The following is a 27,192-nucleotide window of genomic DNA, read 5'->3' as shown; positions in this document are numbered from 1 at the left end:
TTTTCTGGAAAAAATATTGACTGTATATTGCTAAATCTAAGCAACTTATTTTCTAGGGGTACATACAGTATAATACACTTGGCTCATCATTCTGCACAACTGAAGCCCAGTGGATTGATGCTCTGCTTACCTAAAGGTTTTAAAGTTTACTTTGAGCGTTGAACTATAAATTATTCATGTCCAAATAATTACTTCTGTGTTTGGTTGCCTCGCTGGTGTAAACAAAAGTTGACAGGCTGATGCTGACAGTTGTTTGATGATGGATGTAAAGCATCAGTACATATTTCTTTAACGATAGGCATTGGCAGCACCTGCACTTTTTGCTGGTACTCTACATTTAATGGGGGAAAAAAAGAAAAAAAGAAAGTCGAGCCTGGTCAGCATGTAGACGCGATTGCAACAAGGGCTGGGTGAGGCCTCTTTGCAAGAGTGCATCACTGTTGGTATTTTGACTAGTAAACTTTGGAATGTGTGACTGTCAGTACTGCTAATGCTTACAATAAGCCTGAGCAGTGAAGTGAGTCAGTCCGACCCCCTCTGTTCACATGCTTACCTGTGATGTCACTCACAATGCCCACATTGTGGTTAAGAAATACTGCAGGTTCACTGCCCTGCTGACATAAATTTCATTCCATCCCTTGGTGTTTGTGACTTTAGCATCTTGGTCTATGAACATGAACATTAACATAACCCGTTCCTCCGATTACAATATGTGCTGCAGATTGAACATGTCATTGGGACAGGGATTTCTAGCCAGCTTTTACAGTCAGTAGGATTCTACACTGCCATTCACTTCTCCCAGACTTCCTGCCAGACTGTGAGTTTGACTTGTTATTGACTGAGTTACTTGTTTGCCTCTGTAAAATTAGCCATGTTGTTTTTGTTGTTTTTGTGTGTGTGTGTGTGTGTGTGTGTGTTGATTTAAACTAATCTTTATTTCATTGTATCCGCTAACAAAGAAAACCATTGTGGTTCAAAATGCTAAGTGCAAGATCTTTACACAAGTTCAATACACCAAAAACAAATTATGTAAAAACATCGTACAAGTTGACTGTTTTCATTCAGTGAAAACACAATGACTGCAGTCAGTTTGGTTCCTCAGAAATGCTTTCTTGTTTGCATCAGATGTAAATGCTTTCGTTGTTGTAACCCAGGCAGATGATAAGACCCTATGTTGTTGAGGGATTTCTCAGTTCCTGTCAACCATGTCTCCTACACAAAGATAGAAACAGCTCTGGTAGTCTCTCTCTCTTTTGCTGCTCTTCTTGTATTGTATTGGATAGCATCAGTGGTGGCTTGTATCTCCTCGGGCAGCATACCATGCCTTATCGCAAATTAGTAAGAAGTCCTTTGAATGCACTGAAAGATGCATAGTTTTTCATTCCAGATTACACTTCCCAAATTCATGTCCTTTGACTCGGATCCCTTGGTTTAATCAGTGCTAATCATTCAAGTTCAGTGTTCACCGATTCCTTTATTGAATAAAAAAATTTTTAATTCACTGATGTTATTAGAGTAACTTTATCTTGGTCTTGTGTGTCTGGATGCGCTCACTCAGGCACACAGGAGTGAAATGTTTTTCAGCTCCATCTGACACACTCAGCTAATTACTGGAGCGGGAGACACCCCCATTCTCACACACTGGCACACCAAGAGGGTGGCCATATCAGCCCGTCTTCTCACCGGCTCCCTGGGGACAAGCTGGGAATTGAACTGTTTATGCATGCAGTATTTTATTCGCTGTCACACAGTAGGAACAGAGGCCCCCGCAGAGTGCTGGAAAACGTGCCGCTTTGATTCTGTGTGGCTTCTTCACAGTAGAACCTCAGGCTACTGCTAGTTGCAGCCATTGTACGTGCAGCATTTCAGAACACTGGCAGGTAATAATCTGCACCTTGGCGACAAAGGAGAGAGCTTGGGAGTGTAGGTGGAAGAGGAAAGAGCCAAAGACGAGAGCGAGTGGGCAGGTAGCAGAGGCTCCTTTGAGAGTGGATAAACAGTGTGAACACTTAGCGATTTCCTCTCCCTTCCTGTCTCTCACTGACTCTGAGTGGGCAGTTAATGAGTCTGAAAGCTTCTCCCTGAGATCTGTCAGCCGAGAACGAGATGAAACTTCTAGTTCCAGCTACACCTGAAGAGAAGCACTCTGTTGCCCACTAATAATCAGTCCAATGTATAGAAGTTTTTTAAATTTCTTTTTACTTTTTAGCTTCTTTGTTAGGTTACTATGTGGCTCCAAAGGTCCTGTAATGCACATTAACCACATGTTATTAGACTAAGTATTATTATTATGCTTTTAGAACAGAATAAAGCACAGTCAGCTCCTAATGGTACCCAAAATTTACTTTAAAGTTACACTGTGTAAAATCTCACCACTAGATGTCAGTACATTGCAGATTTCTGTCAAATGAATTCTGTTTTCTTAACCCTTCCAATTCAAGTGCATAATCCTAGCTAGAATGGCCGCTGTAGGACAAACAACTCTGGCCACTGTTCATCTGTGGTGAGTGTGGGCAGTCAGTCCACTGTTTACCTCAGCTGTCAATATGCCAAATGTTAACATCTATTACTCTGGAGGAGACTCTAAACCTTTATGAAAGGAGTGAGATACACGTCAATGAGACTTTTCTGTTTTTTAGAAGTTACGTTTTTTGCTGCTGTTAGCGTCTGTTAGCTGCTGTTAGCCAGGATTACTGAGACTTCTTTGAAGTGGATTTAAAATTGTTGGACCGTAAACTCTCATATGACGTGACAATGCAATCAAGCTGTGACACCTGACCAAGCCTGGTTCTGCTGGATGTTTCTTCCTGTTAAGAAGGGTTTTTACTCCCTGTTGTTGCCAAATTGTTGCTCAAAGTGGTGGGTTGTTTTTGGGGCTTTTTCTCTGTAGCGTCTTCACCTTACAATATAAACTTCCACAAGGCAACTGTTGTTATGATTTGGCACTACATAAATACAATGGAATTTTTCTATTATCCAATCCAAGTTAAGCAACCTCAAAAAAGACTTACTATACTCTTAACATAGCATGTCATGCACACTATGAAACCTTTAACCTTTTTAAATAATAAAGGTCCAGAGGGGTTCTCTCTTCATTATAAGTCAAAAACAGAAAACCATTAACACATAACTCATCACCTGCCTGATAAGGTGCAATTCCAAAGGATCCTTTTTAAAGTTGGTGTATTACAGGTTTGTTGTTCAAGTTGCATTATGTTGCACAGATGTTGCTATTGTTCACAGCCTCTGTATCTGCTTCCACAGAAGGTGCATTGTTTCTTTAAAGGCTTTCAGCTTGGACAGCCAGACAGGAGGGGTGAAGTTAAATAATTCTGCTGTGATAACATCAACAGATCTGAGCTTGCCCCACTGTGTTAGCCTTTCGCTCATAAAGCTTAATGGTGCACTGCCATAAAATTAAGTGTAGCTGAGTTTTGGTTTGGGATGAAACAGACTGTATAACCTTGGTTTGGCTATACCACCACTTAAACTAATTCTTGGAACAGTTTTTAGGACTCTCACTCCCACTGAAACCTCTCTGGGGGTTTTCTGCTGTGAGGTTTAACTTCACGCTTCCTAATTTATAAAAAATGAAAAAAATGACAACAAATAGCATGCAGTTGCAATTGTAACAAAAGATCAGTGGCTGGGTTGATCGGGACTGGTTTCATTTTTTTTAAGCCGCCAGGCACACAAATCTGAGCTACTGAAGTTGTGACATGTATGATTTTGAAAACATCCTGCAGATCTGTGCCTTGGGGTAACTGAGACAGACCTGGTGGTTGCAAGGGCTACATTTTCTTTTTATTCTCATAGATGCCCTTAAATGGAATTAAGCATGATTCATAGAGCTCACAGTACACATCTCAGCAACGCAGACTGGTGCACAGCTAATGCAATAGCTAGTATTATTCCAAGCACATAAGCTGTTTTTATTTGTTTTCATAGCTCTAGATAGACTATAGACTAAATCGATTCTGAAGTCTTCTCTGTTTCCTACAGTAAGAGTAACTTTTGTTCAGTGTTTTGGCTCACAGTGCAACATGATTATCTCAGTTTCTCTCTCCCACTACAGCATAGGATTCAACACAAGACTATAAATCAAGCTTTACAACGAGTGAGCAGATAGAAACATTTTTTTTTCCAAGGGAGTACTTTGATAAAACTTGTTAAACAGAGCTTGGTTCTTGTGAGAATCAAATGTGTGGATGCGCTGTCGTCTGTAACCACCCTGTCACACTTTTATGTAACAAAGTGAAGACCTTGGCAGTGGACAGACTTTTGTGTAGATTAATAGACTGCTGTTTGCTGTTTGATTTGGGCACTGAAAGCAAACACTGATGTAGTCATCCTGGATAAAACCACCATGTTCGCCACACAGCACATACACAGATGGCTGAACAGCTTGCTTTGACTTTCCCCTCTGACACTTTTTTTTTTGTGGGCGTTGGAGCACAAGATCTTCATTCGCCATGGATTCATCTTCCTGGGATTGGGTCACTAAATATCTTATCATATATGTGCCAAATACTCATTATTCCCATCTCCCTCTGCTTTCTCTTGGGGTATGGTGTCTGTTCTGTGCCCCAGGTGGTGGCCATATCCCCTAGCTCTGAGCGCCAACATGGAGGCTCTCCCTGGAGGACCAAGGATGGCTGAAGGAGTGAATACACCCCCTTTACTGCTCTCTTTGTAATGGAAGCTCGATGCATTATTTATGTAGCTGGTCAAGGTAGTTCACGTATTACAGATGGCGTTATAATGTGTAATTCCGCTTTACTGCATTTTCTGCCTATAAAAAATACATTCAGTATTTGAAGGCATTTTTTTATCTGTCTCTTTGAGAGATACAGTATACTCCTTAAGGAGTGTTGAAGTATTATTAAACAGAGGCAAAAGGGAGAGAAAAGCAGCCGCTAAGAGTGCATTGACTGTCCCTGGGTGTCTTCCTGCACCATTCACTGCACCCAGCAGGTTGATGAGTGGAAGAGCTGTTTGGCTTCTTGGTAGAGGCTGGGGTCATTGTCCGTGCTTTCATGTCCTCAATAGCTGCGGGCTCCCTGCTGAATCTACTTGATATTCACTTCTTTCTCTTGCTCTGTCCTATTGAAACTAACAAGCCTCAACCAGAGATAGTACAGTTCCAGTAACTGGGATGCAAAGGAATCAAAAACCAGAGCTAAGAAAAACTAGTTAAATGTTTTAAGCGTGCTTACACAATGGCTTCAATGTTTTCCACATGTTCACAGCAACTTTTATCGCTATGATCCAAAGAATATTTTCAGGATGAGGCTGAGTTCACTTTCAACACGGCCCTTTGTCAGGACTTGTTGAAGAATGAGCTGAAGGAGGCGCACCTACCCACACTCATATTTAAGGCAGTAAATGCCAGAAATAACACAGCTCGGCTCACCCAGGAGCTACAGCGCTTAGACTCATTGATATTCACATTATTGACCTGCCTGGATGCATTCCTAAATAAACATCGGAGGGATGGTGTATGTTTCCATCTCAGATGTGGTTCAGTTATAAATGTGTCCAGCTGTTACTGGGCTCCCCGTATTTTTCCATGCAGTTATATTACCCCCCACCCCATCCCATCCCATATGAGCGGAGGAGTTGGGGAAATTTGCAAACTGCGTTTCAAGAATAAATCTTGCGTGGCTACTGTGGAGAAAAGTCCACCAGTCTTCCGTTTGTTTTTTTAATTTCGCCTTCACCACACGGGAGCCCTTCAAGTCTTTCAGCCTGCGTGAGTCAGGCTGTGCCAGCGTGGTATTGGCGGGTTTGTACCGCTGTGCTTTTCTATATATTAAAAAAAAAGCGAGAACGCCACCGGCTACCTTCCTTTCTTTAAACCCGGACCGTGACATCATCGCCTCTCGTGTTTCACTGTGTCCCTACTACAGGGCGCACGCGGCAGTCAGCAGTCCACACTGAGCCGTGTGTGAGAGCAGAGCAGCCGCGGACGGGGAAAGCGCACCCTACGACGCACGCTTGTTCTTCACTGACAAACTGTTCACGTCGTTTTTTGCAACGTTCACATCTGGATAAGACGGTGTTTGTTGATGTTGTTTTTCTTTTTTGTTTTACCTGCTCGTTTTCTCGCCTGCTTGACTTCACTGCGATTTGAAGCCGCCTGGACATTCATGGAAGCGTTTCTTTGTAAGTAAAAAAGACAAGCAGACCTCAGGCTGTACTGCGTGCCACTTGCACTGAACGGGATTTACTGTGAAGTAAGGCGGTAGTGATTTGGGATATTCGGGATGTGAAATGTATTGACGCTGATGGCTGATGCTAGCAAAAGGCTATTGAGATGCAGCCCCCGTGATTGCCTTGTACTGTATTGCAGCTCTAATCAGCTCCGAGCAGGCTCCCAGTCAGCGTTTTGTTCTTTACATGGCTTTATGCTGGACACTACCGTTCTCCATAATACCGCATTTTATCTTAGTTGGGGTTCTTGTTTGTGTAATGGCACACATGCTGTGGTGCTTATGACCCCTTATGTGGTATCTTTGATCTATTTCTCGTGTTTTTGTTAAATACATGTAATAGATCATCCTTATGGTTAAGTGCAATGGTTCAAGCTTGGTGTGAGAAACGCTTCCTTCCTACTCTACTTTGGATCAAAGCAGTTGAATTCAAATATGTTATTCTTTTTTAAAATGTTTTACTGGTGGTCAAATGTGATAACAGGAGTTTTGATGGAGACAGCAGTTTAAGTAAGCCACATCAGGGGAAATACTTAAATAAAATCTGAGACTTTCTCATTCTGCGTTTTAGTTTTTGAATGCTGTTGATGCAAATCGAGTTTCATGCTTTTCCGAGTGTATTATCATGGTTTCATGGTGCAAGTTTTAAACCACTCTTTGCAGCTATTGAAGAAGCATTTCCATCTCACTTTTTCAGATTTTTCCATCACTTAACTGCAAGCAGTCCTCAAGCCTGGCAGTTCTCACCCTCATGGCTCTGTTTTGTTGTATTAGTTTTTTTTTAAAATTCCTTACAATACTGATCTGCGCAGTGGTTCTGTGATCTTTAAAACCTTTTATCTGTCCATCACAGTCAGTAGAGCCACAATTACAGTCTTTCCAGCAGTGACCAAGACCATGCACTCTTTTAATAAACTGCTAAGCTCTACGTTGCGACAGACTGGATTTTATTTTTTAATTTGGATTTTGTGGTTTATGCCAGAATTTCTTGGAATAACCAAACAATTAAGTAGTTGAGCCTTTTCCTCCTATCCTTATCAGATGTGTTTTTATTCATGCTGTTCGCTGTTTTCCTTATTTCTACATTCATGTATGAGCTGCGGATCATACTCAAGCATCATCTGTAAAGGTAGTTTTTGGATTTGATTGCATTTAGACTGGAGATTGAGTTTCTCTGTATTTGTCCCCTACAATTGAACAACATATAAATGGTATATCTGTGGGGGGACTAGTGTGGTCAGGACTCAGTGGGGTTTAAGTGATTATGGGATAAAGTTAGAGTGGAGAGCATTAATTGGATGTTGGCATACAGACGTGGAACATAGTGGCGTATCACAATAAGGATGAGATACTTGTCAAATCGAGAATAATAAGGAGAATAATAGCCATTCTGTAGTTAGTATTCATTCACTTTGCGTGTGAGTGTATTCAGTCCATATACCCACTGTTGTTTTATGAATGGGATCTACTCTGGGCTGGAGCACTCCATCAACTTAAACTTGAGTCCTCTGCAAAACATTAACAGCATTCACAAGCTAATGTCTCTTTAACCAATCAGTGTGATTTAATATAAATTGGACTTTTAGACATTTCAACTGGAATTTTAAAGGTATAAAGAGTTGATTTGAAAATTTTGGATGGGTAGGTAGCTTTAGATAGGCTATCCAAATAAATGTTATGAATGGGAGGCACAGGGCAGGCCCAGAATAATGGAGATAAACAGATGCCCTGATGATCTCTGCTGATCCAGCCCCAGCAGTCACTGAGCAGAAGACATCAAGGACAGGCAAGGGCGGGGCCCCATTTGTTTTCAATCATTGACTCATGAGAGATAAACCAGCAAAATGGCAAAAACTTGAGATGGATGTCAGCCCGTTGAAATGCAGTTGTGTACAAACCAATTGTTATTGTGTACTGTTTACATTTTTGCAGAGATATATGGATAGAAAACAATGGGTGAAATGTTTAAAAGCATTTCCTTTTCAAACTCTGTCTTTTAGATTCACATGTAGTTGTGTGATGGCAGCAGAAGCAAAAATGTGTTCATGCATTTTGTAAGTAGGGAAAAAAAAACACCAGAGGAAAGGCTCGGGCTCATGTGCAGGCAGCCTGTGGTGAGGAAACCTTTTCAGTTCTGCATGATTTAAAATTTGGCTCTTTACTCCAGTATGTAGCAAAAAAAGGGGAATGAACACATAAAAGCTGTTCTTACTTCTCACTTTAAGCTTAACCTTTTAATGTTTAGAAATTTGAACGTATAAAAAAATAGTAGTCAATAGTCCAGTTCTTAATTTTGCATTTGATTGACTACTCCACCACCACCACCACCACCACAGCCTCTCTCACTATTTCTTTAAGGAGCTGACCTTGATTAGAGTTTGTGTTATTTTAGGGTGCCACACTTATGCTCTTTGTCCTGCAACAGACCTAAATAGCTGTGGTAGCTCTACAAATGGTAATAGTGATGGTATATAGGCATAATTTCTATATGCGCAAATATAAATACAATTTTTTTCTGATACAGCCGTTTTGTATGCAAGCCTAGTGTTGTCTTTAATGAAGCTTGAAATTGAACATGGAGTAGTTAATAAGGGAAGTTTCACAACACTGAAAGTGAAGGTAGAAACTTTAGATGTGTGGCAAGTATATGGGTGGGAAGATAGTATTTGGTTCATCAGCAGACCTTTAAGGAACCATTCCTTTTGTTTAATGAGGAACAGCTGGGACTGGCCTCTGGCAGAAGGTCACAGTGTAGCTTAGTCTACAAACATAGGTGTTTACCTCCAGCATACTTCCTAAATTTTCCCCATAAATGCTTGGTTTCACTTCTTTCAGCCTTTGTGTCTGTTTTTTCTTTCCACAATAAGGCAGCTTGTTTCCATGACTCTGAAATCTGCTTGAATTGCCCGTTCAGCTGTGTCACCTTGACACACTTTGCTCGCAGTCACAGCTGCCTCAGTTGAGCTGCTAATTTAATTATTTGTGCAAAAAATCAGATTTATTGCCCGAATGAGCAGCTGTTTTCTGTGAATACGTTTAAAGGTCTAAGGTGAAGGTCTAAGCTAATCAGGCCTCCAGATTAAGCTATGGGTTCTATTTTCTGCAGTATTTGTGCTTCAGCACAGTGTGTTTTCATCATGTTTTCATCACCACATCACTACGTTTTGGAACACTGTCTGTCCTGTGACTTGTGTGGACTGCAGAGCTGCTATTTTGTCCTTTATTGTCTTTTCTCCCACTGCCCCACACACGCCCTCTCATAAACTGCCTATTCTGCCTATTCAGCTCAGCTATTGTGAGGAGGGCTATTCATACCTCTGGTCAGCATCCATGTGGTATTGGAGAGTACCATACCAGCCCTAACGCTTTTCATGCTTGCTAGGAGTACTTACCTGATGGCACGAAAACCCCAATTGGCACTTGTGGGCTTTGTCTGATGTTCAACTTCCTTCTCGTGTAATGGGATTCGATTTTTGACCTTTGCCAAAAGAGTTATCATTATGAGGGTCTCGTTGATGAGCTGACGTTTCATTTGTTTAAGAGACAAAGCAACATTTTTAAATTCATTTCCTTTAATATCCTGTCAATTTAAAATAAAAAAAAACAAACCAAAAAAAAAAGTGTGATCCTCTAGTATTACAGATATGAAGTTGGGTTTAGCCTGATACCAATACCGTATTTGGTGATTTATAAATCAGGCTGATGACTTTTTCCCTGACATGTCTTATGTATCATTATTTATTAGATATGAGAGAAAATAACTACAATTAAAAATAAACTTGTTTTATTCTCACGAGTTGTGCATCACTCGTTTACGCTCCACCTGGGTCTACTCTGATCAACTGTTAATACTGATACACTGACAAATAGAGCAGGGCGATATGGCCAAAAATATTTATCACGATATATATTTGAAAATTTGCGATAACGATATAACCGACGATATAATTGATGCAAGACAAAATACAACTCCACAACATTACTAGCGCAAAAAGACAACCTTCCATTTATTTTCACTTAAACAAGAAGCTGGTTTTTATGTACATTAAAGCTTTATAAAAATGTAACAGTGCAGATGCAAATTCCTTGCTGAAAGTTTAACCAAAAGGCATTTCCAGTAGAAATGGGCTGACATATCCTGAGCATAACCATGTATAATATCCACTGAAGTTAAAAAGAGGTGCTTTGCAACATTAAACTGCAGTGTGCAGTATGTATTTTTCGGACCATAAGGTGCACGGGATTATAAGGCACATTAAGCGAAACAAAGCAGTCAGATAAATCAAACTTTATTAAACTCATTCTTCTTGCTTCCTCCACTTCTGTACCATTGATTCATTAATGTTGAATTCTCTGGCAGCTGCTCTATTCCCATGTTGTTGCAGTCTATTAATGACTAACCTCATATTGTGGATGGATTATCTCAGTTGTTCTCCTGACTGAAGTTTGGTCCGTTTACAACATCCTGCCATGCGATTGCATTTGTCTCTAACCATGAAGAACCTTCACGTTAACTTTTATAAGTGGAAAAGTGTTAGTGTTCGTCCTCCAGCTTCACTGTTTATGTTATGCTAACATAGCTGTGTCGCTAGCGATCACGTAGCACATCATTATATACCAGCTAGCCCAACTTCAGTAACCCTACAAACGTCACTGCTGTTTAGTTTCCTGTCTTCATTTATGTTGGAAGTGATAGCAGAGCTGTACGTTTGATTTTTTCAGAAATCTCTCAGTCAGAACATGCTATATCATGCTTAGGTAACTAGCGAAACTAGCGAGCTAACTTCCGCTAGCTTCCTGCTAACGTCTAACTCCGTTAAATGTAATAACTTTAGTTTTCATGGATGCCTGGAAGTTAAACTTCATAGTTACACCTGGTAAAGCAGCAATGCTGATCGTTTTATTAAAGATGAAAGAATTTAGACAGTTTTTAACTCTAAGTGATGCTGCAGTGTTGTTTGACCTGAAGATTACGGAGTTTAGGACCCAGATTACTCCCAGATTTAAGAGCATCTTAGTCCGACAAATATGACAATAACAACGGCCGCTTGCATGTTCTGCAAAAAAATGTGCTTTGTCGTGTATCTGACGGACAAACACCAAACCAGTTCCACATCACGGAAGTTGCACCATTTTTACAAACCAATTCTGGTTCATTTGTTTCACTCAACAATCGGCCATGTGCGTATGAAAACAAAGGCACTGCGCATGCGCGTTTTACTCCCATTCTATCGCGATATTTCATTTTCCTATCGTTGCCTAACATTATACCGGTATTACCGTGAACGGTATAATATGGCCCAGCCCTACTGACAAACAGCTAATATCAGGCTGTGCCCATATGTATATCGGTGGGGCTTTACTAGGGGTGAAGGTTGCCAGATAACAACATATAAACGCAGTTAAATGTGCTGCAGATATATAATTTATTTATGATGGTAACTCTTGATGATTGTCTACCATCTGATCTACAGGGAGTGCAGAATTATTAGGCAAGTTGTATTTTTGAGGAATAATTTTATTATTGAACAACAACCATGTTCTCAATGAACCCAAAAATCTCATTAATATCAAAGCTGAATGTTTTTGGAAGTAGTTCTTAGTTTGTTTTTAGGTTTAGCTATTTTAGGGGGATATCTGTGTGTGCAGGTGACTATTACTGTGCATAATTATTAGGCAACTTAACAAAAAACAAATATATACCCATTTCAATCATTTATTTTTACCAGTGAAACCAATATAACATCTCCACATTCACAAATATACATTTCTGACATTCAAAAACAAAACAAAAACAAATCAGCGACCAATATAGCCACCTTTCTTTGCAAGGACACTCAAAAGCCTGCCATCCATGGATTCTGTCAGTGTTTTGATCTGTTCACCATCAACATTGCGTGCAGTAGCAACCACAGCCTCCCAGACACTGTTCAGAGAGGTGTACTGTTTTCCCTCCTTGTAAATCTCACATTTGATGATGGACCACAGGTTCTCAATGGGGTTCAGATCAGGTGAACAAGGTGGCCATGTCATTAGTTTTTCTTCTTTTATACCCTTTCTTGCCAGCCACACTGTGGAGTACTTGGACGCGTGTGATGGAGCATTGTCCTCCATGAAAATCATGTTTTTCTTGAAGGATGCAGACTTCTTCCTGTACCACTGCTTGAAGAAGGTGTCTTCCAGAAACTGGCAGTAGGACTGGGAGTTGAGCTTGACTCCATCCTCAACCCGAAAAGGCCCCACAAGCTCATCTTTGATGATACCAGCCCAAACCAGTACTCCACCTCCACCTTGCTGGCGTCTGAGTCGGACTGGAGCTCTCTGCCCTTTACCAATCCAGCCACGGGCCCATCCATCTGGCCCATCAAGACTCACTCTCATTTCATCAGTCCATAAAACCTTAGAAAAACCAGTCTTGAGATATTTCTTGGCCCAGTCTTGACGTTTCAGCTTGTGTGTCTTGTTCAGTGGTGGTCGTCTTTCAGCCTTTCTTACCTTGGCCATGTCTCTGAGTATTGCACACCTTGTGCTTTTGGGCACTCCAGTGATGTTGCAGCTCTGAAATATGGCCAAACTGGTGGCAAGTGGCATCTTGGCAGCTGCACGCTTGACTTTTCTCAGTTCATGGGCAGTTATTTTGCGCCTTGGTTTTTCCACACGCTTCTTGCGACCCTGTTGACTATTTTGAATGAAATGCTTGATTGTTCGATGATCACGCTTCAGAAGCTTTGCAATTTTGAGACTGCTGCATCCCTCTGCAAGATATCTCACTATTTTTGACTTTTCTGAGCCTGTCAAGTCCTTCTTTTGACCCATTTTGCCAAAGGAAAGGACGTTGCCTAATAATCATGCACACCTGATATAGGGTGTGGATGTCATTAGACCACACCCCTTCTCATTACAGAGATGCACATCACCTAATATGCTTAATTGGTAGTAGGCTTTCGAGCCTATACAGCTTGGAGTAAGACAACATGCATGAAGAGGATGATGTGGACAAAATACTCATTTGCCTAATAATTCTGCACTCCCTGTACTTTGAGTAGTATGATATGTTATTACTCTAGCACTTGTAGGATCATCTTACTAGGCTGTGTGTGATATTTTTTTTCTTATAAACAAAAAATCAAGAACCAAATGCTCTCACTTATCCTGTGATTAAAGCATCATTATAATTGGTTCATGTCTTTAAAAATGCAGGCTAGATAGCTTGACTCCTCTGACCTGCCTGCACACTTGAATGCCCAGTCTAGAGACCTTGAGGCAGTTATAAAGGCATTCAATTAAAAATAGGATGCATTTGCTGTGGTCAGGCAGTGTGTATTTATAGAAGTTGTGAGGAGAGAGAAAGTGGCATGGGTTTCCTTGCTTGAGCTTTCCCAGAATTAGAAAGCAGTTACAGAAAATGCAGAATTTGAATTTTCTGTCTGGAGAAGTGGAACATTTTACCATTTCAAGTTGTTTAATTGATGTGATTTTGTGTCGTAAAGTCACTTAATCATCAGTTCAAGTCGTCCTGGGACAGTGCTTCATCTTTTACCCTTGCAAGGTTACCTTTGTGTTGCAGAGTTTGTTTGAAAAGCCCTTTTTCAAAATCTAAATTTGCCACAGTGGTTTTTTAAACTCTGCACCATGACTTGGGGGGAATTTCTTCCAGTTTTTCAACAGAACACAGAATGAGGAAATCCCCTTCAGTGGCTTTTTCCCTCCTTTTTTACTGACAGCAAAATATATGACAGCCACCGCTGTTTATAGTGGGTTTTTTCTTAATATTTTTATTGGTAGAAACCAAGGATTTAATAATCTTAATTATTAAGTTTTTTATTTTTACATTAACCAAACTTAGGATCACTGTATTAAGTCTTTTTTTTAAGCTCAAGATTGTTGAATAAACATCAAAGATATTTTATGAGATTTCAACAGGGTTCCTAAGTTCTGGTGTTAAAATCCAATTATATGTTGTCAAAACTCATGGAGCCCTATCCCTCTCTCTATAATGGTATGGATCTTTCTTGCAGCCTCTTAGTTATTTGTGGTTAAACTGCAGTGGAACGAGAGCATGGGATCAAAGTCCCACCCGGAGCAATAAAAAGCTTAGCCTGTGGAGTGCTGGAGTGACCCCCCCCCTCCCAGACCTTAAGCTCTTCATTACTGCAGCTCACTGCTAATTATTTTGGACAGGACAGTTCAGGAGACAGAAAACTCCCCAACCCTCCTCACTGCAGGGTGGTCGGTCATTACTCCCACTCCTAGTCCCGCACCTTTTGTACATCTGCAGAAGATCCTGTGGGTGCACTTCACCCATACCCGCCCCATGAACAAACAAAGGGAGAGATCTTACACTAAAATGTAGAGGAAACAATGCGTCTCTGCTCTACTACCACATGCCCGTCTTACAGTAAAACACTGTGATTTTAAGCTAATTTAATCTGGACCGTATTGACCACAGACCACATCCTGCAGAACATGCGTGACTATTTTAAATGTTGTTGCAAACTAAAATTAGCTGGGTGAGGTGGAAAACATATTTACTCACAGTTAGGAGGTCACAGTAAAAGTAGATTTTTAAAAAAATTTTTTTGTTAAAACAATAACTGCCATCAACAGTCATTAAGGACTAAGGTTTAGTGATATTTTTTGGAAGGCCCTCATGTTGTTTACAACAAGGAAATCGAGCCACATTTCTTGCCAGTAATTGTTCTGTAGCGTGTTCCTGTCATGGTTGAATTTAGCTCCCAGTGCCATATGGATACAGCAAAATTGATTTTGAGGAAATTCTTCTCACTATTGTCAAGGCTGTCAATCATGTTGTGAATGTTTCTCTTGTATAGCTTGAATAGATGGAAAGGCTAGCTCCTTTGTAGGTTGCTTTAAAAAAGGACCTTCCTTTTTTAAAAAGGTCAGAAAAAGTATATTGTATCATCATACCTTTTTTGGCCTGCATACAGGCACAGATGGTTGTGATGGGAATGTTTAGGATCTTCTCAAATTACTTCTGTCCAAAAAGGTGTGCTATACAGACACTGACCTCTGACTTGTGTCAGCTTGCCCATCTCTATAAACCTCTGTGAGAGCAACCCTTTCATGTAAGGGTACATAGTTTGTATCCTTAAATGAAAGAGCCCTAGTCAGGTTCATTTTGAGCGTGGTACTTCAGCTATCTTTGAAACTTTAATTTATATCAGTATGTTTCAGAATATTAAGATCCACCAGGTCACTGGTGGAACACCTAGGGTTGGGGTTAGGGTTAATCAACATCCACCACTTGTTTTTTCAAAATTTTCACCCATAAGGGAAAAAACAGAAAAGCTTTAAACCACAAAAATCTAATATCAACATGAATGTATGGGGCTTCATTTGAAAGGCACCATCTCTTAGGTTTTTTGTTTGTTTGTTATTGGACGACAGCCTTAACACCTTACCGGGGTGTCCAACTCCAGGCCTCGAGGGCCAGTGTCCTGCAGGTTGTCTACAGCTGATTTAAATGGCTAAATTACCTCCTCAACATGTCTTGAAGTTCTCCAGAGGCCTGGTAATGAACTAAACATTTAATTCAGGTGTGTTGACCCAGGGTGAGATCTAAAACCTGCAGGACACCAGCCTTTGAGGCCTGGAGTTGGACACCCCTGCCCTTGACATTTCAGTGGTAACCTGGTGGATGTCAGAAGGGTGTGGTATGTGTTTAAGGGTCAGCACTTGTGCCGCTCTAACAGCCTTGTAGCTTGTAAACTCTCAAGAATACTTCAATAGTTTAATATTTCTTTTAATAGAGGTAATATATTTCTTTTTCAGATTCAGGTGAATTAATTACAGACATGTAAATACACTGCCCTAATTAAATTAAGTTCATCTGTCTTTTTGGATTAAGTGCATTTCCCATAAATAATTTTTGATAATTTTGTTTTTAATCCAGGTTTCAGTGTTAAGTTTCTAATTTTATTATATTTCCTCATGTACCCGTTTAACATTTCTTACTATAGACAGAAAGAGATTGTGACGGGAGTCACTGGAGCTTGATTATTTTAGCAAAGACTGTGTAGGGGTCCTCTCTGAGTTGCCTCACATCCTTCGTTTGGTCTCCAGACTACTGGGAACTGTCTGGTGTCTTTTGGCTGCTACAGCAGATGTTTGACTCCTTTTTGTTTGTCCATTTTTTTTTTTTTTTTGCCAGTTTCATTGCGCAACTAATGTATAATTGACTTCTTTGAGCTGTGTGTCGAGCAAGCCCCTACTTTACTGTACCATCTTTCAGAACCTCTGGGATTTTACCACCCAGACTGCCAAACCAAAACAATGAGCTGAAAGAAGCTGAAAAGTTGTAAATAGGGTGATGGTTTGGAAGTGGGATTGGCAGTCTGAGCAATCTTTTAACACTAAACAGTCTTTTTGTGTTTTCATTCGGTGCGTTTTTGTTTTACTGCATAATTATTGCACTCAAAGAAGTGTATCTTGACACATACAAAGTTCTTTATGATGCATTCACCCAAAAAGTGTAGGTTAATGCATACTAACAAGGTAAAATAATGCTCTAAGATCTTTACCTTACAGTATGAATGGCTTTGACATTGTTATTCTTGTGAATTGTTCTTATATAAAATGTATTTAATTGCACTGAAACAGCAAGTTTTAGTGTCTTCCTGCAGCATTTAAAGAGTTTCCCGCTGCTATGTATGTGTGTTTGTGTTTATTGCAAACATCCTCAGATGTGGGAGGTAATGGATGTTGTCGTTGCCCTAGAGCCCCACTACAGATTGACCACATGTATGCATTTTGTGTAGCTTACTGTGCATTTGCTGTACAAGCCAGCACAAGCAGCACCTTTGGAGAAATTCTCAGCTGTACCTGCACCACAAGTAGAGCAACTTAGCAATAAGAAAACACTACGTGGTGATCAGGGCTTTAAAATGTTGCAATTGTATATTATTGTTATTAATAACCCTTTTCCTTGAATGGTGGCCTGCCAGCATTTGAATGGCTTAACTTTGATGGGAATTTTACATAGTTTAAGGTGAATAAAGAAAGACTGCTTTAGTGAAAATGCATTACTGTTTTTGTTGTGTACTGTTGTTTGCCTAATGCAGCATAGCACATGCAGAAATCGCAGTTGTATGATGGGCCACTGTAAGGAAGTCACTTCGTCAGGAGCTCTGAAGAAGTTTTTGGCAAATTGACGGTGACCCTTCCTTAATGCTCTCATCTCCCAGATTAGAGTTGACAATGATACAGCTCTGATCCTTGATGAACGAAGGCCAACTGCAGGTGAATGTAGCTGAATTTGGTTTTTTAGCTGGGAGCAGAACCTCTGGCCTAATTCTACCACCATTTTACAATTGAGTGCTGTGCCTAGCTATGCCCATTGTCTGCTCTTTATGTGGTGAGTCTGGCTTGACCCATGCTGTCCTGGATGATTGCTCTCCAGAAATGTACTGGCCTAGACTGACAGTACGACCAGGACGGGATGTTTTCGGGTTATTGGAGTTTGGTAGAACAAGCGTGGAGAGTTTTCTCTCTGCCATTGATAGAGTTTTTTGGAGATGACAGGGCATCTGAACTGACAGCGGTCATAGTCAGTATCCAAACTTAGAAATGTGAAAAAATGTGATGGAGCTGATTCTGTAGTAGAAATCATTATTGGGACTGTTGTGCAAAGGAATGTTCTTTTTTGTGTTCCACTATTTTGTGTATCTATACTTTTTCTCTCTCTGGTATTTGTAGTCTCTTGTAGCCAACCTATGCAGACCAGCATAGGCATGTGTGAGGGATGCCAAAGAAATATGGTGCCGCTGGCTTGCCCAAAGACCGCACAGAGTGCTCTGCTGCCAACAGAGCCTCCAGTAATTATAGACCAGGGCTGTGGATACTGTTGCTCTTCAGGCTAAAATGAAACTAAACCCCATATTTTATACTTGGTATTTGGTCGTTTCTTCAGTGTTTAAACGCTGTGTTATTTTTGGGCTGTAGCTTGAGTCTCTTGTGTTTATAGTACAGCCTGACTGAGTTAAAGTATAGAATAACTATCAAGAACATAAAGGCAGGAGTAGCTTTGATGCCTTTGTTGACATTGCAAGCCATATGTTTTGTTAAGTCTCCATTTTTGTTATTATGTTGATTAAGATATGTATAAAATACTCAGTTGCACCCCATCTCTGTATCAGTCACTAAATAACTATCAGTTTCTATTTCTAAATTGCAGGTTATGTGGTAGGAAGCTAAATTGTATGTTGATGTTAAATTTACAGTCTTGGCAGTATTCCACCGACACTGTTAAAGCAACAAATGATTAACATGAGTGACACTAAAGCCCATCAGCGAGCTTCCTCACCCCGAGGCCATTCACACTGACCGCTGGCTCCTTTACCAGTACGCTGCTGTTCTTCAAGGACTGTGAGGTCGCTGTCCTGGTGTTCTAATTATGTCAGGGTGGAACTGACTGCAGGCCGCTCTAATTGGCCAACAGGATAGTGGCATCATTTGTTCCTCTGTTATTAGATTTTGAGTGTATGTTAGCACAACAGCCTGCTGGAACCCTTTTTTAATGATCATTTTCATGATTTCTTCACATGGGCTTTCAAATGATTTTGGATGTACCAAATATCCTCTATTTTATAAATTATAAGAGGAAAAACTGACATGTTTAAACTTAAATATATACATTTTTTGTTTGTTTTTGTTTAAGAGAACTACTGCCATACTTTTTATTTAAACGCCTCTTCTCTCCCAAGTCCATCCCAAGTAGACAAGCCATAAGAATTTTTGCCCCTATTGAGCAGCCATAGTACCTAGAGTACCTATTCTGGTGAACTGACACAATGTGTGTCAAGTTAGGTCAGTTTCCACTATCTCTTCTAGTTGATTATAATATGTATGAAGTTAACGGTCTACTGAGCAGGCTCAGAAGCAGTGCTCACAAATGCCAGGTCTACATTCTTCTCGTTAAAGAAGAAGTCTTTAATCCTCGAAATTAGTTCGATTGAAATGCCTCCAAGCTGCTGCCGCTTTGCTGTTAGCTTGCAAGCTTTCCATGCAATGTTAGCTCTCCTGCTAGCAACCAGTGGACTACTGCCATTTACAACTCAATTGATTGGGTTGGCTGTTGGTCAGCACATTGTCAGTGATTTTGTGTCAAGATGGGACTGATGTGTCATGATGGGGGGCTTGAGAGAAGGTCTATTATTAGTGTGCTGAGAATTACTAGCAGTAATAGGAATGGCTTTTTTTTTTTTTCTTTTTGAGGGAGGGGTGTAATAAGACTATAGTTTTAAAGATTGAACTCAACAATTAAAGACAGTAGATAATTTAAGGAGGTATAAGTTGACAAGAAATTACACATGAGGCTCTAAAGTTTGATATGTGCTTAGTTTTATACAGAATTGTTATCGACTTTTACATTTTTCCTTTAATACAGTAGTTTTGTTTCCATGGCAATGTGTTATCAGTCCCAACACCTACAAATTTTCTGGCTTAAACTCTGTCATTTCAAGTGTGGTCAGTTTCTTAATTGGTGTGGCTTACTACTACTTCCGCACTGTGTGTGCAATTTTCGTTACCATACACAATATCAATTGTTTGATTCTCTTATATTTTGCTAGTAAAAGTTTCAAATAAAAGCAAAAATTTTAATTTTTCTGAAATTCTTCTGTGTCTAAGCTGTTAAGCAGCATGTCTATTAGATATTTTTAAAAGTAGGTATAAATGGAGAGATCTATTATTGACAGACTTATTTTTTGACCAAAACAATAATCAGTATTTTTTTTTCTTCCCTGTCCTCCTCCTCGTTAGCCACAATGAACGGAAGGTGACCTGCAAGCATCCTGTGTCAGGCTTACCCTCGCAAGACAACTGCATCTTTGTCATCAACGAACAGTAAGTCTCTTGTTTTTTTTCTTTTCTTTCTCTCAGAATGCCACTGTGCAGCATTTTTAGCACTACAGTATGCTGTTGAAACTCCTCATGTGTAGGCAACATTGCATAAGTTGTTGCCGTGCCATCGTCTATTTGCAGTTCTGCCCTTTGAATTCAAAGGCTCTATTCAATGCATCCTCAGTTATGCGGTTTCATAAAGAAATTTCTCAGCAGTAAGAAGGAAAGTTCTGTTAAGAAAAAAAACATTTGTAGGTAACTTTTCATATTTCAAAGACTTAAATTTTAGTGCTGGTGCTAAGGCCCCAGAGTAAAAACCATTATTATTTCAGGCATACATCAAATAGTGGAAAACATGATTAATCACATTTTGGCCCTTGTTTTGACCTGGAGAGAAGTTCATGTCCTTTTCAAATACAGTACAGGGTCAACTGTGTGACGTCCATGTGATCATCTACACTGCTTTCAGTCATCAAATTTTTGCCCACATGACTGAATCAGATGTCAGTCATCTCAAGCTTTTACTTACAGGAGATAAACACTATGACTCTGTCCAGTATTTTCATTACCATCCTCTAACTTCATAACCTTCCTGATTGACTGTTTAAGTCCGCAGCATGTCGAAAGTGAGGACAAATATCTGTCTGCTCCACTGCCCTCCTTAACTAGTTCCCATTCTGATTTACTTCAGTCTGTAAGATTGCTAAATATACACAGCTTACATCACAGCCCACAGCGCTTTCATGGTTTACCCTAGCCATCAAAGCTTAATGCTGCGTAGCATGTTCCAGCTCTGCTCAGTTTCTAAGTTAGATTTTAAACCCCATTCATTGTAGATCTCCTCCACTAGATTGTTCCACTAAAATCAAGCCATCACAACTGGTGTCACTTATTTTAGCACCGAATACTGATTGAAACACGTTCTGCTCCAAGACGTATAATTTCACTCTCAAGTGGTTCGGCAGTAAAGAAGAAATCCCCCAGTCGTTCTTTATGAGTACCAGTTTCAGCTTTTTCCAATATGTGGGTTAGAAAGTTGTTTTTTTTTTCCAGAGCATGCTGTAGTGACCTATTTGTGTCTCTAAAATCTTCTGAGCAGCACTTTTCTTCGGTATAGATTGAATAATCAGGAAAAAAAAGTTTGTGAAGAAGCTTGTTGTACCAGAACTGTGACACTGCACTCGCTTGACACATTCCTCTCTCCACTGTGTTGCTCACACATTTCTGCCGCTTTTCACGCTAAGAAGCACAACATGTCAGTGCTAGATAATATCTAATTTAGCAATTTGAGTTTTATCATTTACAGAATCTGCAAAAAAAAAAGGAGAAAAAAGAACGCACATCGGGTCCAGTTAGCGAAGGCAACACATAAAAGCGGTAAACCTACATGACTCACAATTCGAAGTTTATTACAGAGCATTTCATCCAACAGTTGGCTCTGTTTTAGTAAAAATAGTACAAGGCCAAAATCTGCACCGTGGACGAGTAATAAAAGGCAAAGACGGATTTAAGCTGCCACAGGGATAAAGAGGCCTTGCTGAAAATCTCCGCTTAATCTGCTCTGCACTTTAAATGCACTCAAAACACAAATCTTTGCCTCAGTTTGGCATTATAATCAGTCTAGTATAACATAAAGCCTGCCTCAGCCCACCTTAAGATGGAATAAAAAGTGAGTAATTCAGGTAAAGGAAGCTTAGATTAGATTTGAGTTAATGGATTGGAGAAGACAAGCAGCCATGTTTACTTTGAGTCCCTATTTGTGTCCCATTAGGGTAGATATAGCAATGATATGTGAAGCTTTATTATGAACACTTAAACTGCAGTAAGTTACAGGATCTTCTTTCCCTTAAACAACTCTCAAAAAAGAGCTCTGCTGCTAGAAAGAGGTACAAATAATAAACTGCAGATTTATGTAACAAAACAAATGTCAGTTAGTTACATCATTTTCAATTATTTTTGTAACTTTGCCAGATAATGGGGTGCTTCTCTGGATCACTGGTTGAGCAACTGATCCATGTGCCAAAAGGCTACTGCAGAGGCCCGGGTTTAGCTCCACTCCAACCTGTCCCTACGTGTTACCTTTTAACTTTCTCTCTTTTTCACTTGTCCCTTGTAATTTCCCTCATAATCGCTTGATCCATTGACCGCTCATACTGAGGCTCATATTGAGGCTCATATTGAGGCTGTTGGCTTGGAGATGGCCCTGAGCGCTGGATAGCGTTAGCTGTTTTTTCTTTGTTAGTGTCTTTAAAATGTTCACGTTGAGCCGGGTTAGGGTGATTTAAATGTCTCATTAGGTTTGTCGTTAGAATTGTTTTTCCGCCGGTCTCCCTGTGGTTTACTTTGCTGAACTCTGGGTCTTCAGTCACAGTGAAGAGCTCCCACGATAACGACATGTTAGCATGTGGCCGTGAGTGTGTACAGGATCTGCACATGAATAAAACAGATCAGCTGGCAATCAGACATGAGAGGCTGACCGGCTGGTCACCAGTTCAGGCTGTGCACACTGAAAATCAACCATTTCCAGTCTCTGGCTAGTCAATTGCTACACTTTCAACAGGAAATTCTAATAATACTGTAATTATACCGCTTTGTTCTGGAAAGCTGTCACTTATCAAGAGACTGATTTCACATTCTGAAAAGTATTAACAAAACAAAGCTGCTCTTTATGTTAACATAGCTAAGAACAGTAACCAGGAACAGTTTCCCTTTCTTTATTTCTCTATTTCTTTAGTTATTGTGAGTTTCACTTCAAGGTTCAGTTTGTAGTCTTCAGTTACATAAATGTGTGACAGGAACACATGACACTGTCACTGCTACATTGCTACGCAGGGTATAATTAAAGCTATTATTTGCACATTAGTGTTCTCAAACTGCTATAATATTCATTAAGAGGCTGTATCACTCATGTGTCATACATACAGCTGTGGTGCGATGTGCGAAGTTACCACTAAAGTGCTGTATGCGCCATGTGACTGTACCCATATCTCTCATTGTCAGCTTCACCATTCTGTTATACTGTGTAAATGTTTTCCTGTTTTTAGTGTTCTGCATGATCATGTGCAGGCTAACAGGAGGTATTTGTTTACAGCAACTCACATGTAAAAATGTTGACCAAAACGCAGTCTCACCACGTGTTCAGCGTGTCAGCTGTTTCACAGTGCAGTTTACTGCGTACCGTACTAGCTGTTCATTTAAAATGTATGTGTCCATTGGAGTGTTAGGGACAATGTTAAAAACAGGGCTGTTTTACTGTAGTGTTGGGTTGATTTTTCTTATTACAGGTTGTCCTTTAGCTAAATTTGCTACTTTAATCATTTTAATTTTCAGCTTACTTGTCCCTAGGGCTGCCACGATTAGTCGACTAGTCACGATTATGTCGACTATCAAAATCGTTGACAACTAATTTAATAGTCGACGCGTTGTTTGAAGCTTTGTAAGATCCCAAAAGACGCAGGAATAAGTAGTAGGATTTAAGAGTGTAATAACGGACTGAAACAGGAGATGGCAGCACTGCATGTACAAGGATGCCAGCTTCTGTTAAACCCCGAAGAAGAAGCAGTGTCCCAGAATTCATAGCGCAGCCCAGCTCAGTTTCCAACAATGGCGGCAGCTAGTTAGTTTTAATATTACTCTTATTATTCTTTCTGGGTCACAAAATAAACGTTTAACATGTTTTCAGGCGAGAATGTAGCTGTGTAAACCTCAAATATCTGCTCAGTTTATCAAGACACCACATATTTTCAAAAGCGCTCCGACGTTTTCGGAGACGTCTGTTACCCACCAGCTCGATAGCGAGCCGGGGTTCAAGGCTCACTAGAGCTGGAGAGAACACTGGACTCCCGGCAAATCATTTTCAAACCCACCGCCGTCTTTCACTACTCAGGTTAAACGTGATATATAATTCACTTAGATAACTTAAAACTGTTATTGTTTGGCTTTTTTCAGTATTTTACTTGTTCCTGAGTAAATCTGTTTGGCTGAGATTTAAAGTTATAGTTTTTTTACACAGCTGAATAAACGTCAAGCAGACAACTGATTATCAGAAGTGTGAGATGCTCGAGAATTTACTCCGGTGTCCCGTTATATTTTAGATAGCAAGGAGCAGACAGCTGAGTTTATTAAACTTCACCGAAACAGTCTGCAAATGTCATTACAATTTAATAAACTATCATCTTATCTTTATTTTTAGTTAGCACCTTAAACACTTAAAGCTGTAAGCTAATGATAGTCATATAAGAGCAGGTGCATGCTGGTTCAATAAGCTGTACGTTTTACGTCCAATGGATGCATGATCTGATTAGTCGACTAATCAAAATAATCGTTTGTGGCAGCCCTACTTGTCACTATCTTGATACATAATGACATGATGCAAAATAAGATGAGATAAACGTTTCCTGACCGAGTAGTATTTGAGCAAGTGTTACCTGATTACAGTAGTCCTCAAAACCCAATCTCAACAAATTTGTTTTCCCTCTGTTTTGTGGTGTAAAATGTGGAAATGTGTCTCTCAAGCACAGCTGGATGACTGCACCGTTTCTTTTAATGTAAAACAACTTAAATGTGTTTGTCTGTTAATATTTGTCGTTGTTGCGCACTAACAATAGACTCTGCAATATACTTGTACTACAAAATCCCATGATGTGTATCTAACTGTCTGAAACATTTCTTTTGTTCAACTAAACTTTATGAACAGACCCCAAGGAGATCATTACTAACATTTCCTGAGCTAAAGTCAAGCTGCACATCCTTTATAAAAGCCGAGCTGTCAGACAAATCATCTTTTGTACCACTGACTCTTCTTTGTTGAAAGCATACTGGTTTTTTTTGTTTGTTTGTTTTTAAGTCTGTGGACCAATATAATTGGCCAATATTAGCCTTTTGCCAATCCATCTGTATTAGCATTTATTACAGCCGATTAACGAAAATGAAAACGTTAATGAAGAAATGGGAGAAAAACCCTTCAGCCATGTTATGAGTGGCACTTTGCAGCTTCCCTGCTGACAACACACCTGTTTTGAACACCACAGACTCTACTCTAGCTGCATAACTAAAAAATAGATAAAAAAGATGGATTAAAAAAAAATACATATTTTAATGTTAAGCATATTAAAATGGATTTGAAAAGGGCAAATTACAAAAGGTCGCTGTACTGCCCTATAAACCTCTAAAGTTCTTAAAAAGAACAAAGAATAAGAGTATGCAACATACTGTTCCCAGAGCAGTAAGTAAATAATGCCCAGAGAGTGAGCGCTCTTGTTGTTACCGGTTAAGGCTCCACGGTTTCATATGTTATTAGTTCTGTAAGTAGGGTAATAATAATGTGGGTAATGTGGACCCACAGCAAAAAGGGGTTTAGTTGATCTCGGTTTAGAACCTTTAGTATCTGTAAATCTTTGGTGCACGATCCAGCTCTGTTCTGCTCTACACCAGTGGACCTAGTTACACTGTTACAGATCTGATTATGCTTCCCTTGTGTTCCAACCTTTTGTTCATTAAAAAGATAAAGGCGCAGTTCAGCAGCACACAAAGGTGTTTTAGAGCCGCCTCGTCTCTTTAGAAATGCTGTGTGGTCATTTTAAAATGTGGCCTCAGCCTCTTCGTTCAGTGTTTTGTTTTTTTCCCCCCAGTGTGCTTAGAGTGCTAGGCTTCAGTGACAGTCTAATCCCTGCTCTTTCTGCACACACAGACCCCCACATTTACACAGACACAGAAAATCCATGCAAGGGGCAGCCTGTATCTGTCACTTTTAACACATACAAGTTTGTTGAATTGATGCAGCAACATCTATTTTGTTTGTCTACAATAATGGCTCTATTAGACAAAAGGTTGATTGCACAGTTCGCCTAATTTCAACTTTTACTCTGTGCGGAATATTTAGAGTTCAACCTTAAGATCTGATGTTCAGTTCTCGGTCTCATTTGAGAGTGTTTAGTGTTGAAAACTATAATGACACTGGCGAAAACTAAAATGGGAAAACTGTTGCCGCGACATTGATCTTAAGACAGACTGGCACGCTGTACAGACCTTCCTTCCCGTAGGTAACAGAGCAGCTCGACATTGCTGAAAACAGAACGTCACATGGCCTTTTCAGCTTGACTTTTGGGTTCATTGACTTTGTTGTTGACATTGAGCTCTGGTGAACACAGCGGCGAGTGTTGCCCGTGGTATTTCACTATACAGTGATTTCCACTGTGGGCAGTGCTGTCAGGAGGCAAGCCCCATCCTAAACCAGACAACAGGAATTGAAAACAGACAGGCATTCAAAACAGCATGAAAAGAGTATGAATAGTGGCATATAAGCCATGTGGGTATTATTGTATCATTTTACACTAAATAAACGAAAGTTAAACAAAATATAGGAATGTGTTGGTTTTCATTGTGTGTGCACATGTATGTGTTTGTGGTGTTTTGACTCTAAATAACTGTGAAATAATTACTGGTGAGGCCCTGGGAACACTGCTCAATTCATTGGCCGAGTATTGATATCAGCTGATATTAGCTGAACATCCTGTGTGTAACACTTTGAAGGCTGATGCCGGTGTATTTGCAAATAAGATGGCATTTACTGATGGCGGTGGATGATATATATCTGCTGTGTCACATCAATTTTGCACAGGCTAAATGTTCAAAGTGTGGTAAAGAGCTGAAAGGGATGGATGCAGCTCAGGTGGTTGAATAGATTGTCCAGCAGATCGGAAGGTCAGTGGGTTGCTCCTCGGCTCCTCCAGTCTATGTGTCAAACTAGCCTTGGGGAAGATGCTGAAACCCAAGTTGTCCCTGATGCGTCTATTGGCGTGTGTCTCTTTGTGAATGTTCGATAAGTGCTTTTTTGTGCAGATAAATCACCGTATGAATGAAGCTTGTAGTAGAAAGTGCTTTCACTGCAAAGGATTGAGTAGAAAGGGGCTATATAAGTGTCACACCGTATGAGCTTTATGGCTTATAACTCTTTGTGATAGAGTATGAAATGGATTTTTACTCCCGAACCTTATTGTTGAGTTCTTTCTTTTAAATACTGGTTTCAGTGAAACGTTTCATAGTGATGCATCCTTAATTTTTAGGATGTTGATCAGAGAAGAACACTATTGATTATAGATTTATTTATTTTTTCATGTTG

At 40.0% G+C, this 27,192-nt stretch overlaps 1 protein-coding gene across 17 annotated transcripts in view; it reads left to right on the top strand.

The window, feature by feature from the left end:
- LOC113026584 (pleckstrin homology domain-containing family A member 5) overlaps window positions 1–27,192 on the top strand; it is a 90,918-nt gene that overhangs the window by 34,026 nt on the left and 29,700 nt on the right. For 15 of the 17 annotated variants that reach the window (XM_026175526.2, XM_026175530.2, XM_026175520.2 and 12 more), the window contains one exon: window positions 19,992–20,075. In XM_026175526.2, coding sequence (XP_026031311.1) covers window positions 19,992–20,075 — 84 coding nt within the window. Of the gene's footprint in view, window positions 1–5,766; window positions 6,166–19,991; window positions 20,076–27,192 lie in introns of those variants that run through there. The other 2 variants (XM_026175528.2, XM_080303861.1) reach the window with 2 other exon arrangements.

This window comes from Astatotilapia calliptera, chromosome 7 (assembly GCF_964374335.1).
Source record: "Astatotilapia calliptera chromosome 7, fAstCal68.1, whole genome shotgun sequence".
NCBI classification, from domain to species: domain Eukaryota; kingdom Metazoa; phylum Chordata; class Actinopteri; order Cichliformes; family Cichlidae; genus Astatotilapia; species Astatotilapia calliptera.
Note: the sequence above shows the minus strand (reverse complement) of the source record. Positions and strands in the feature narration are given on the sequence as shown.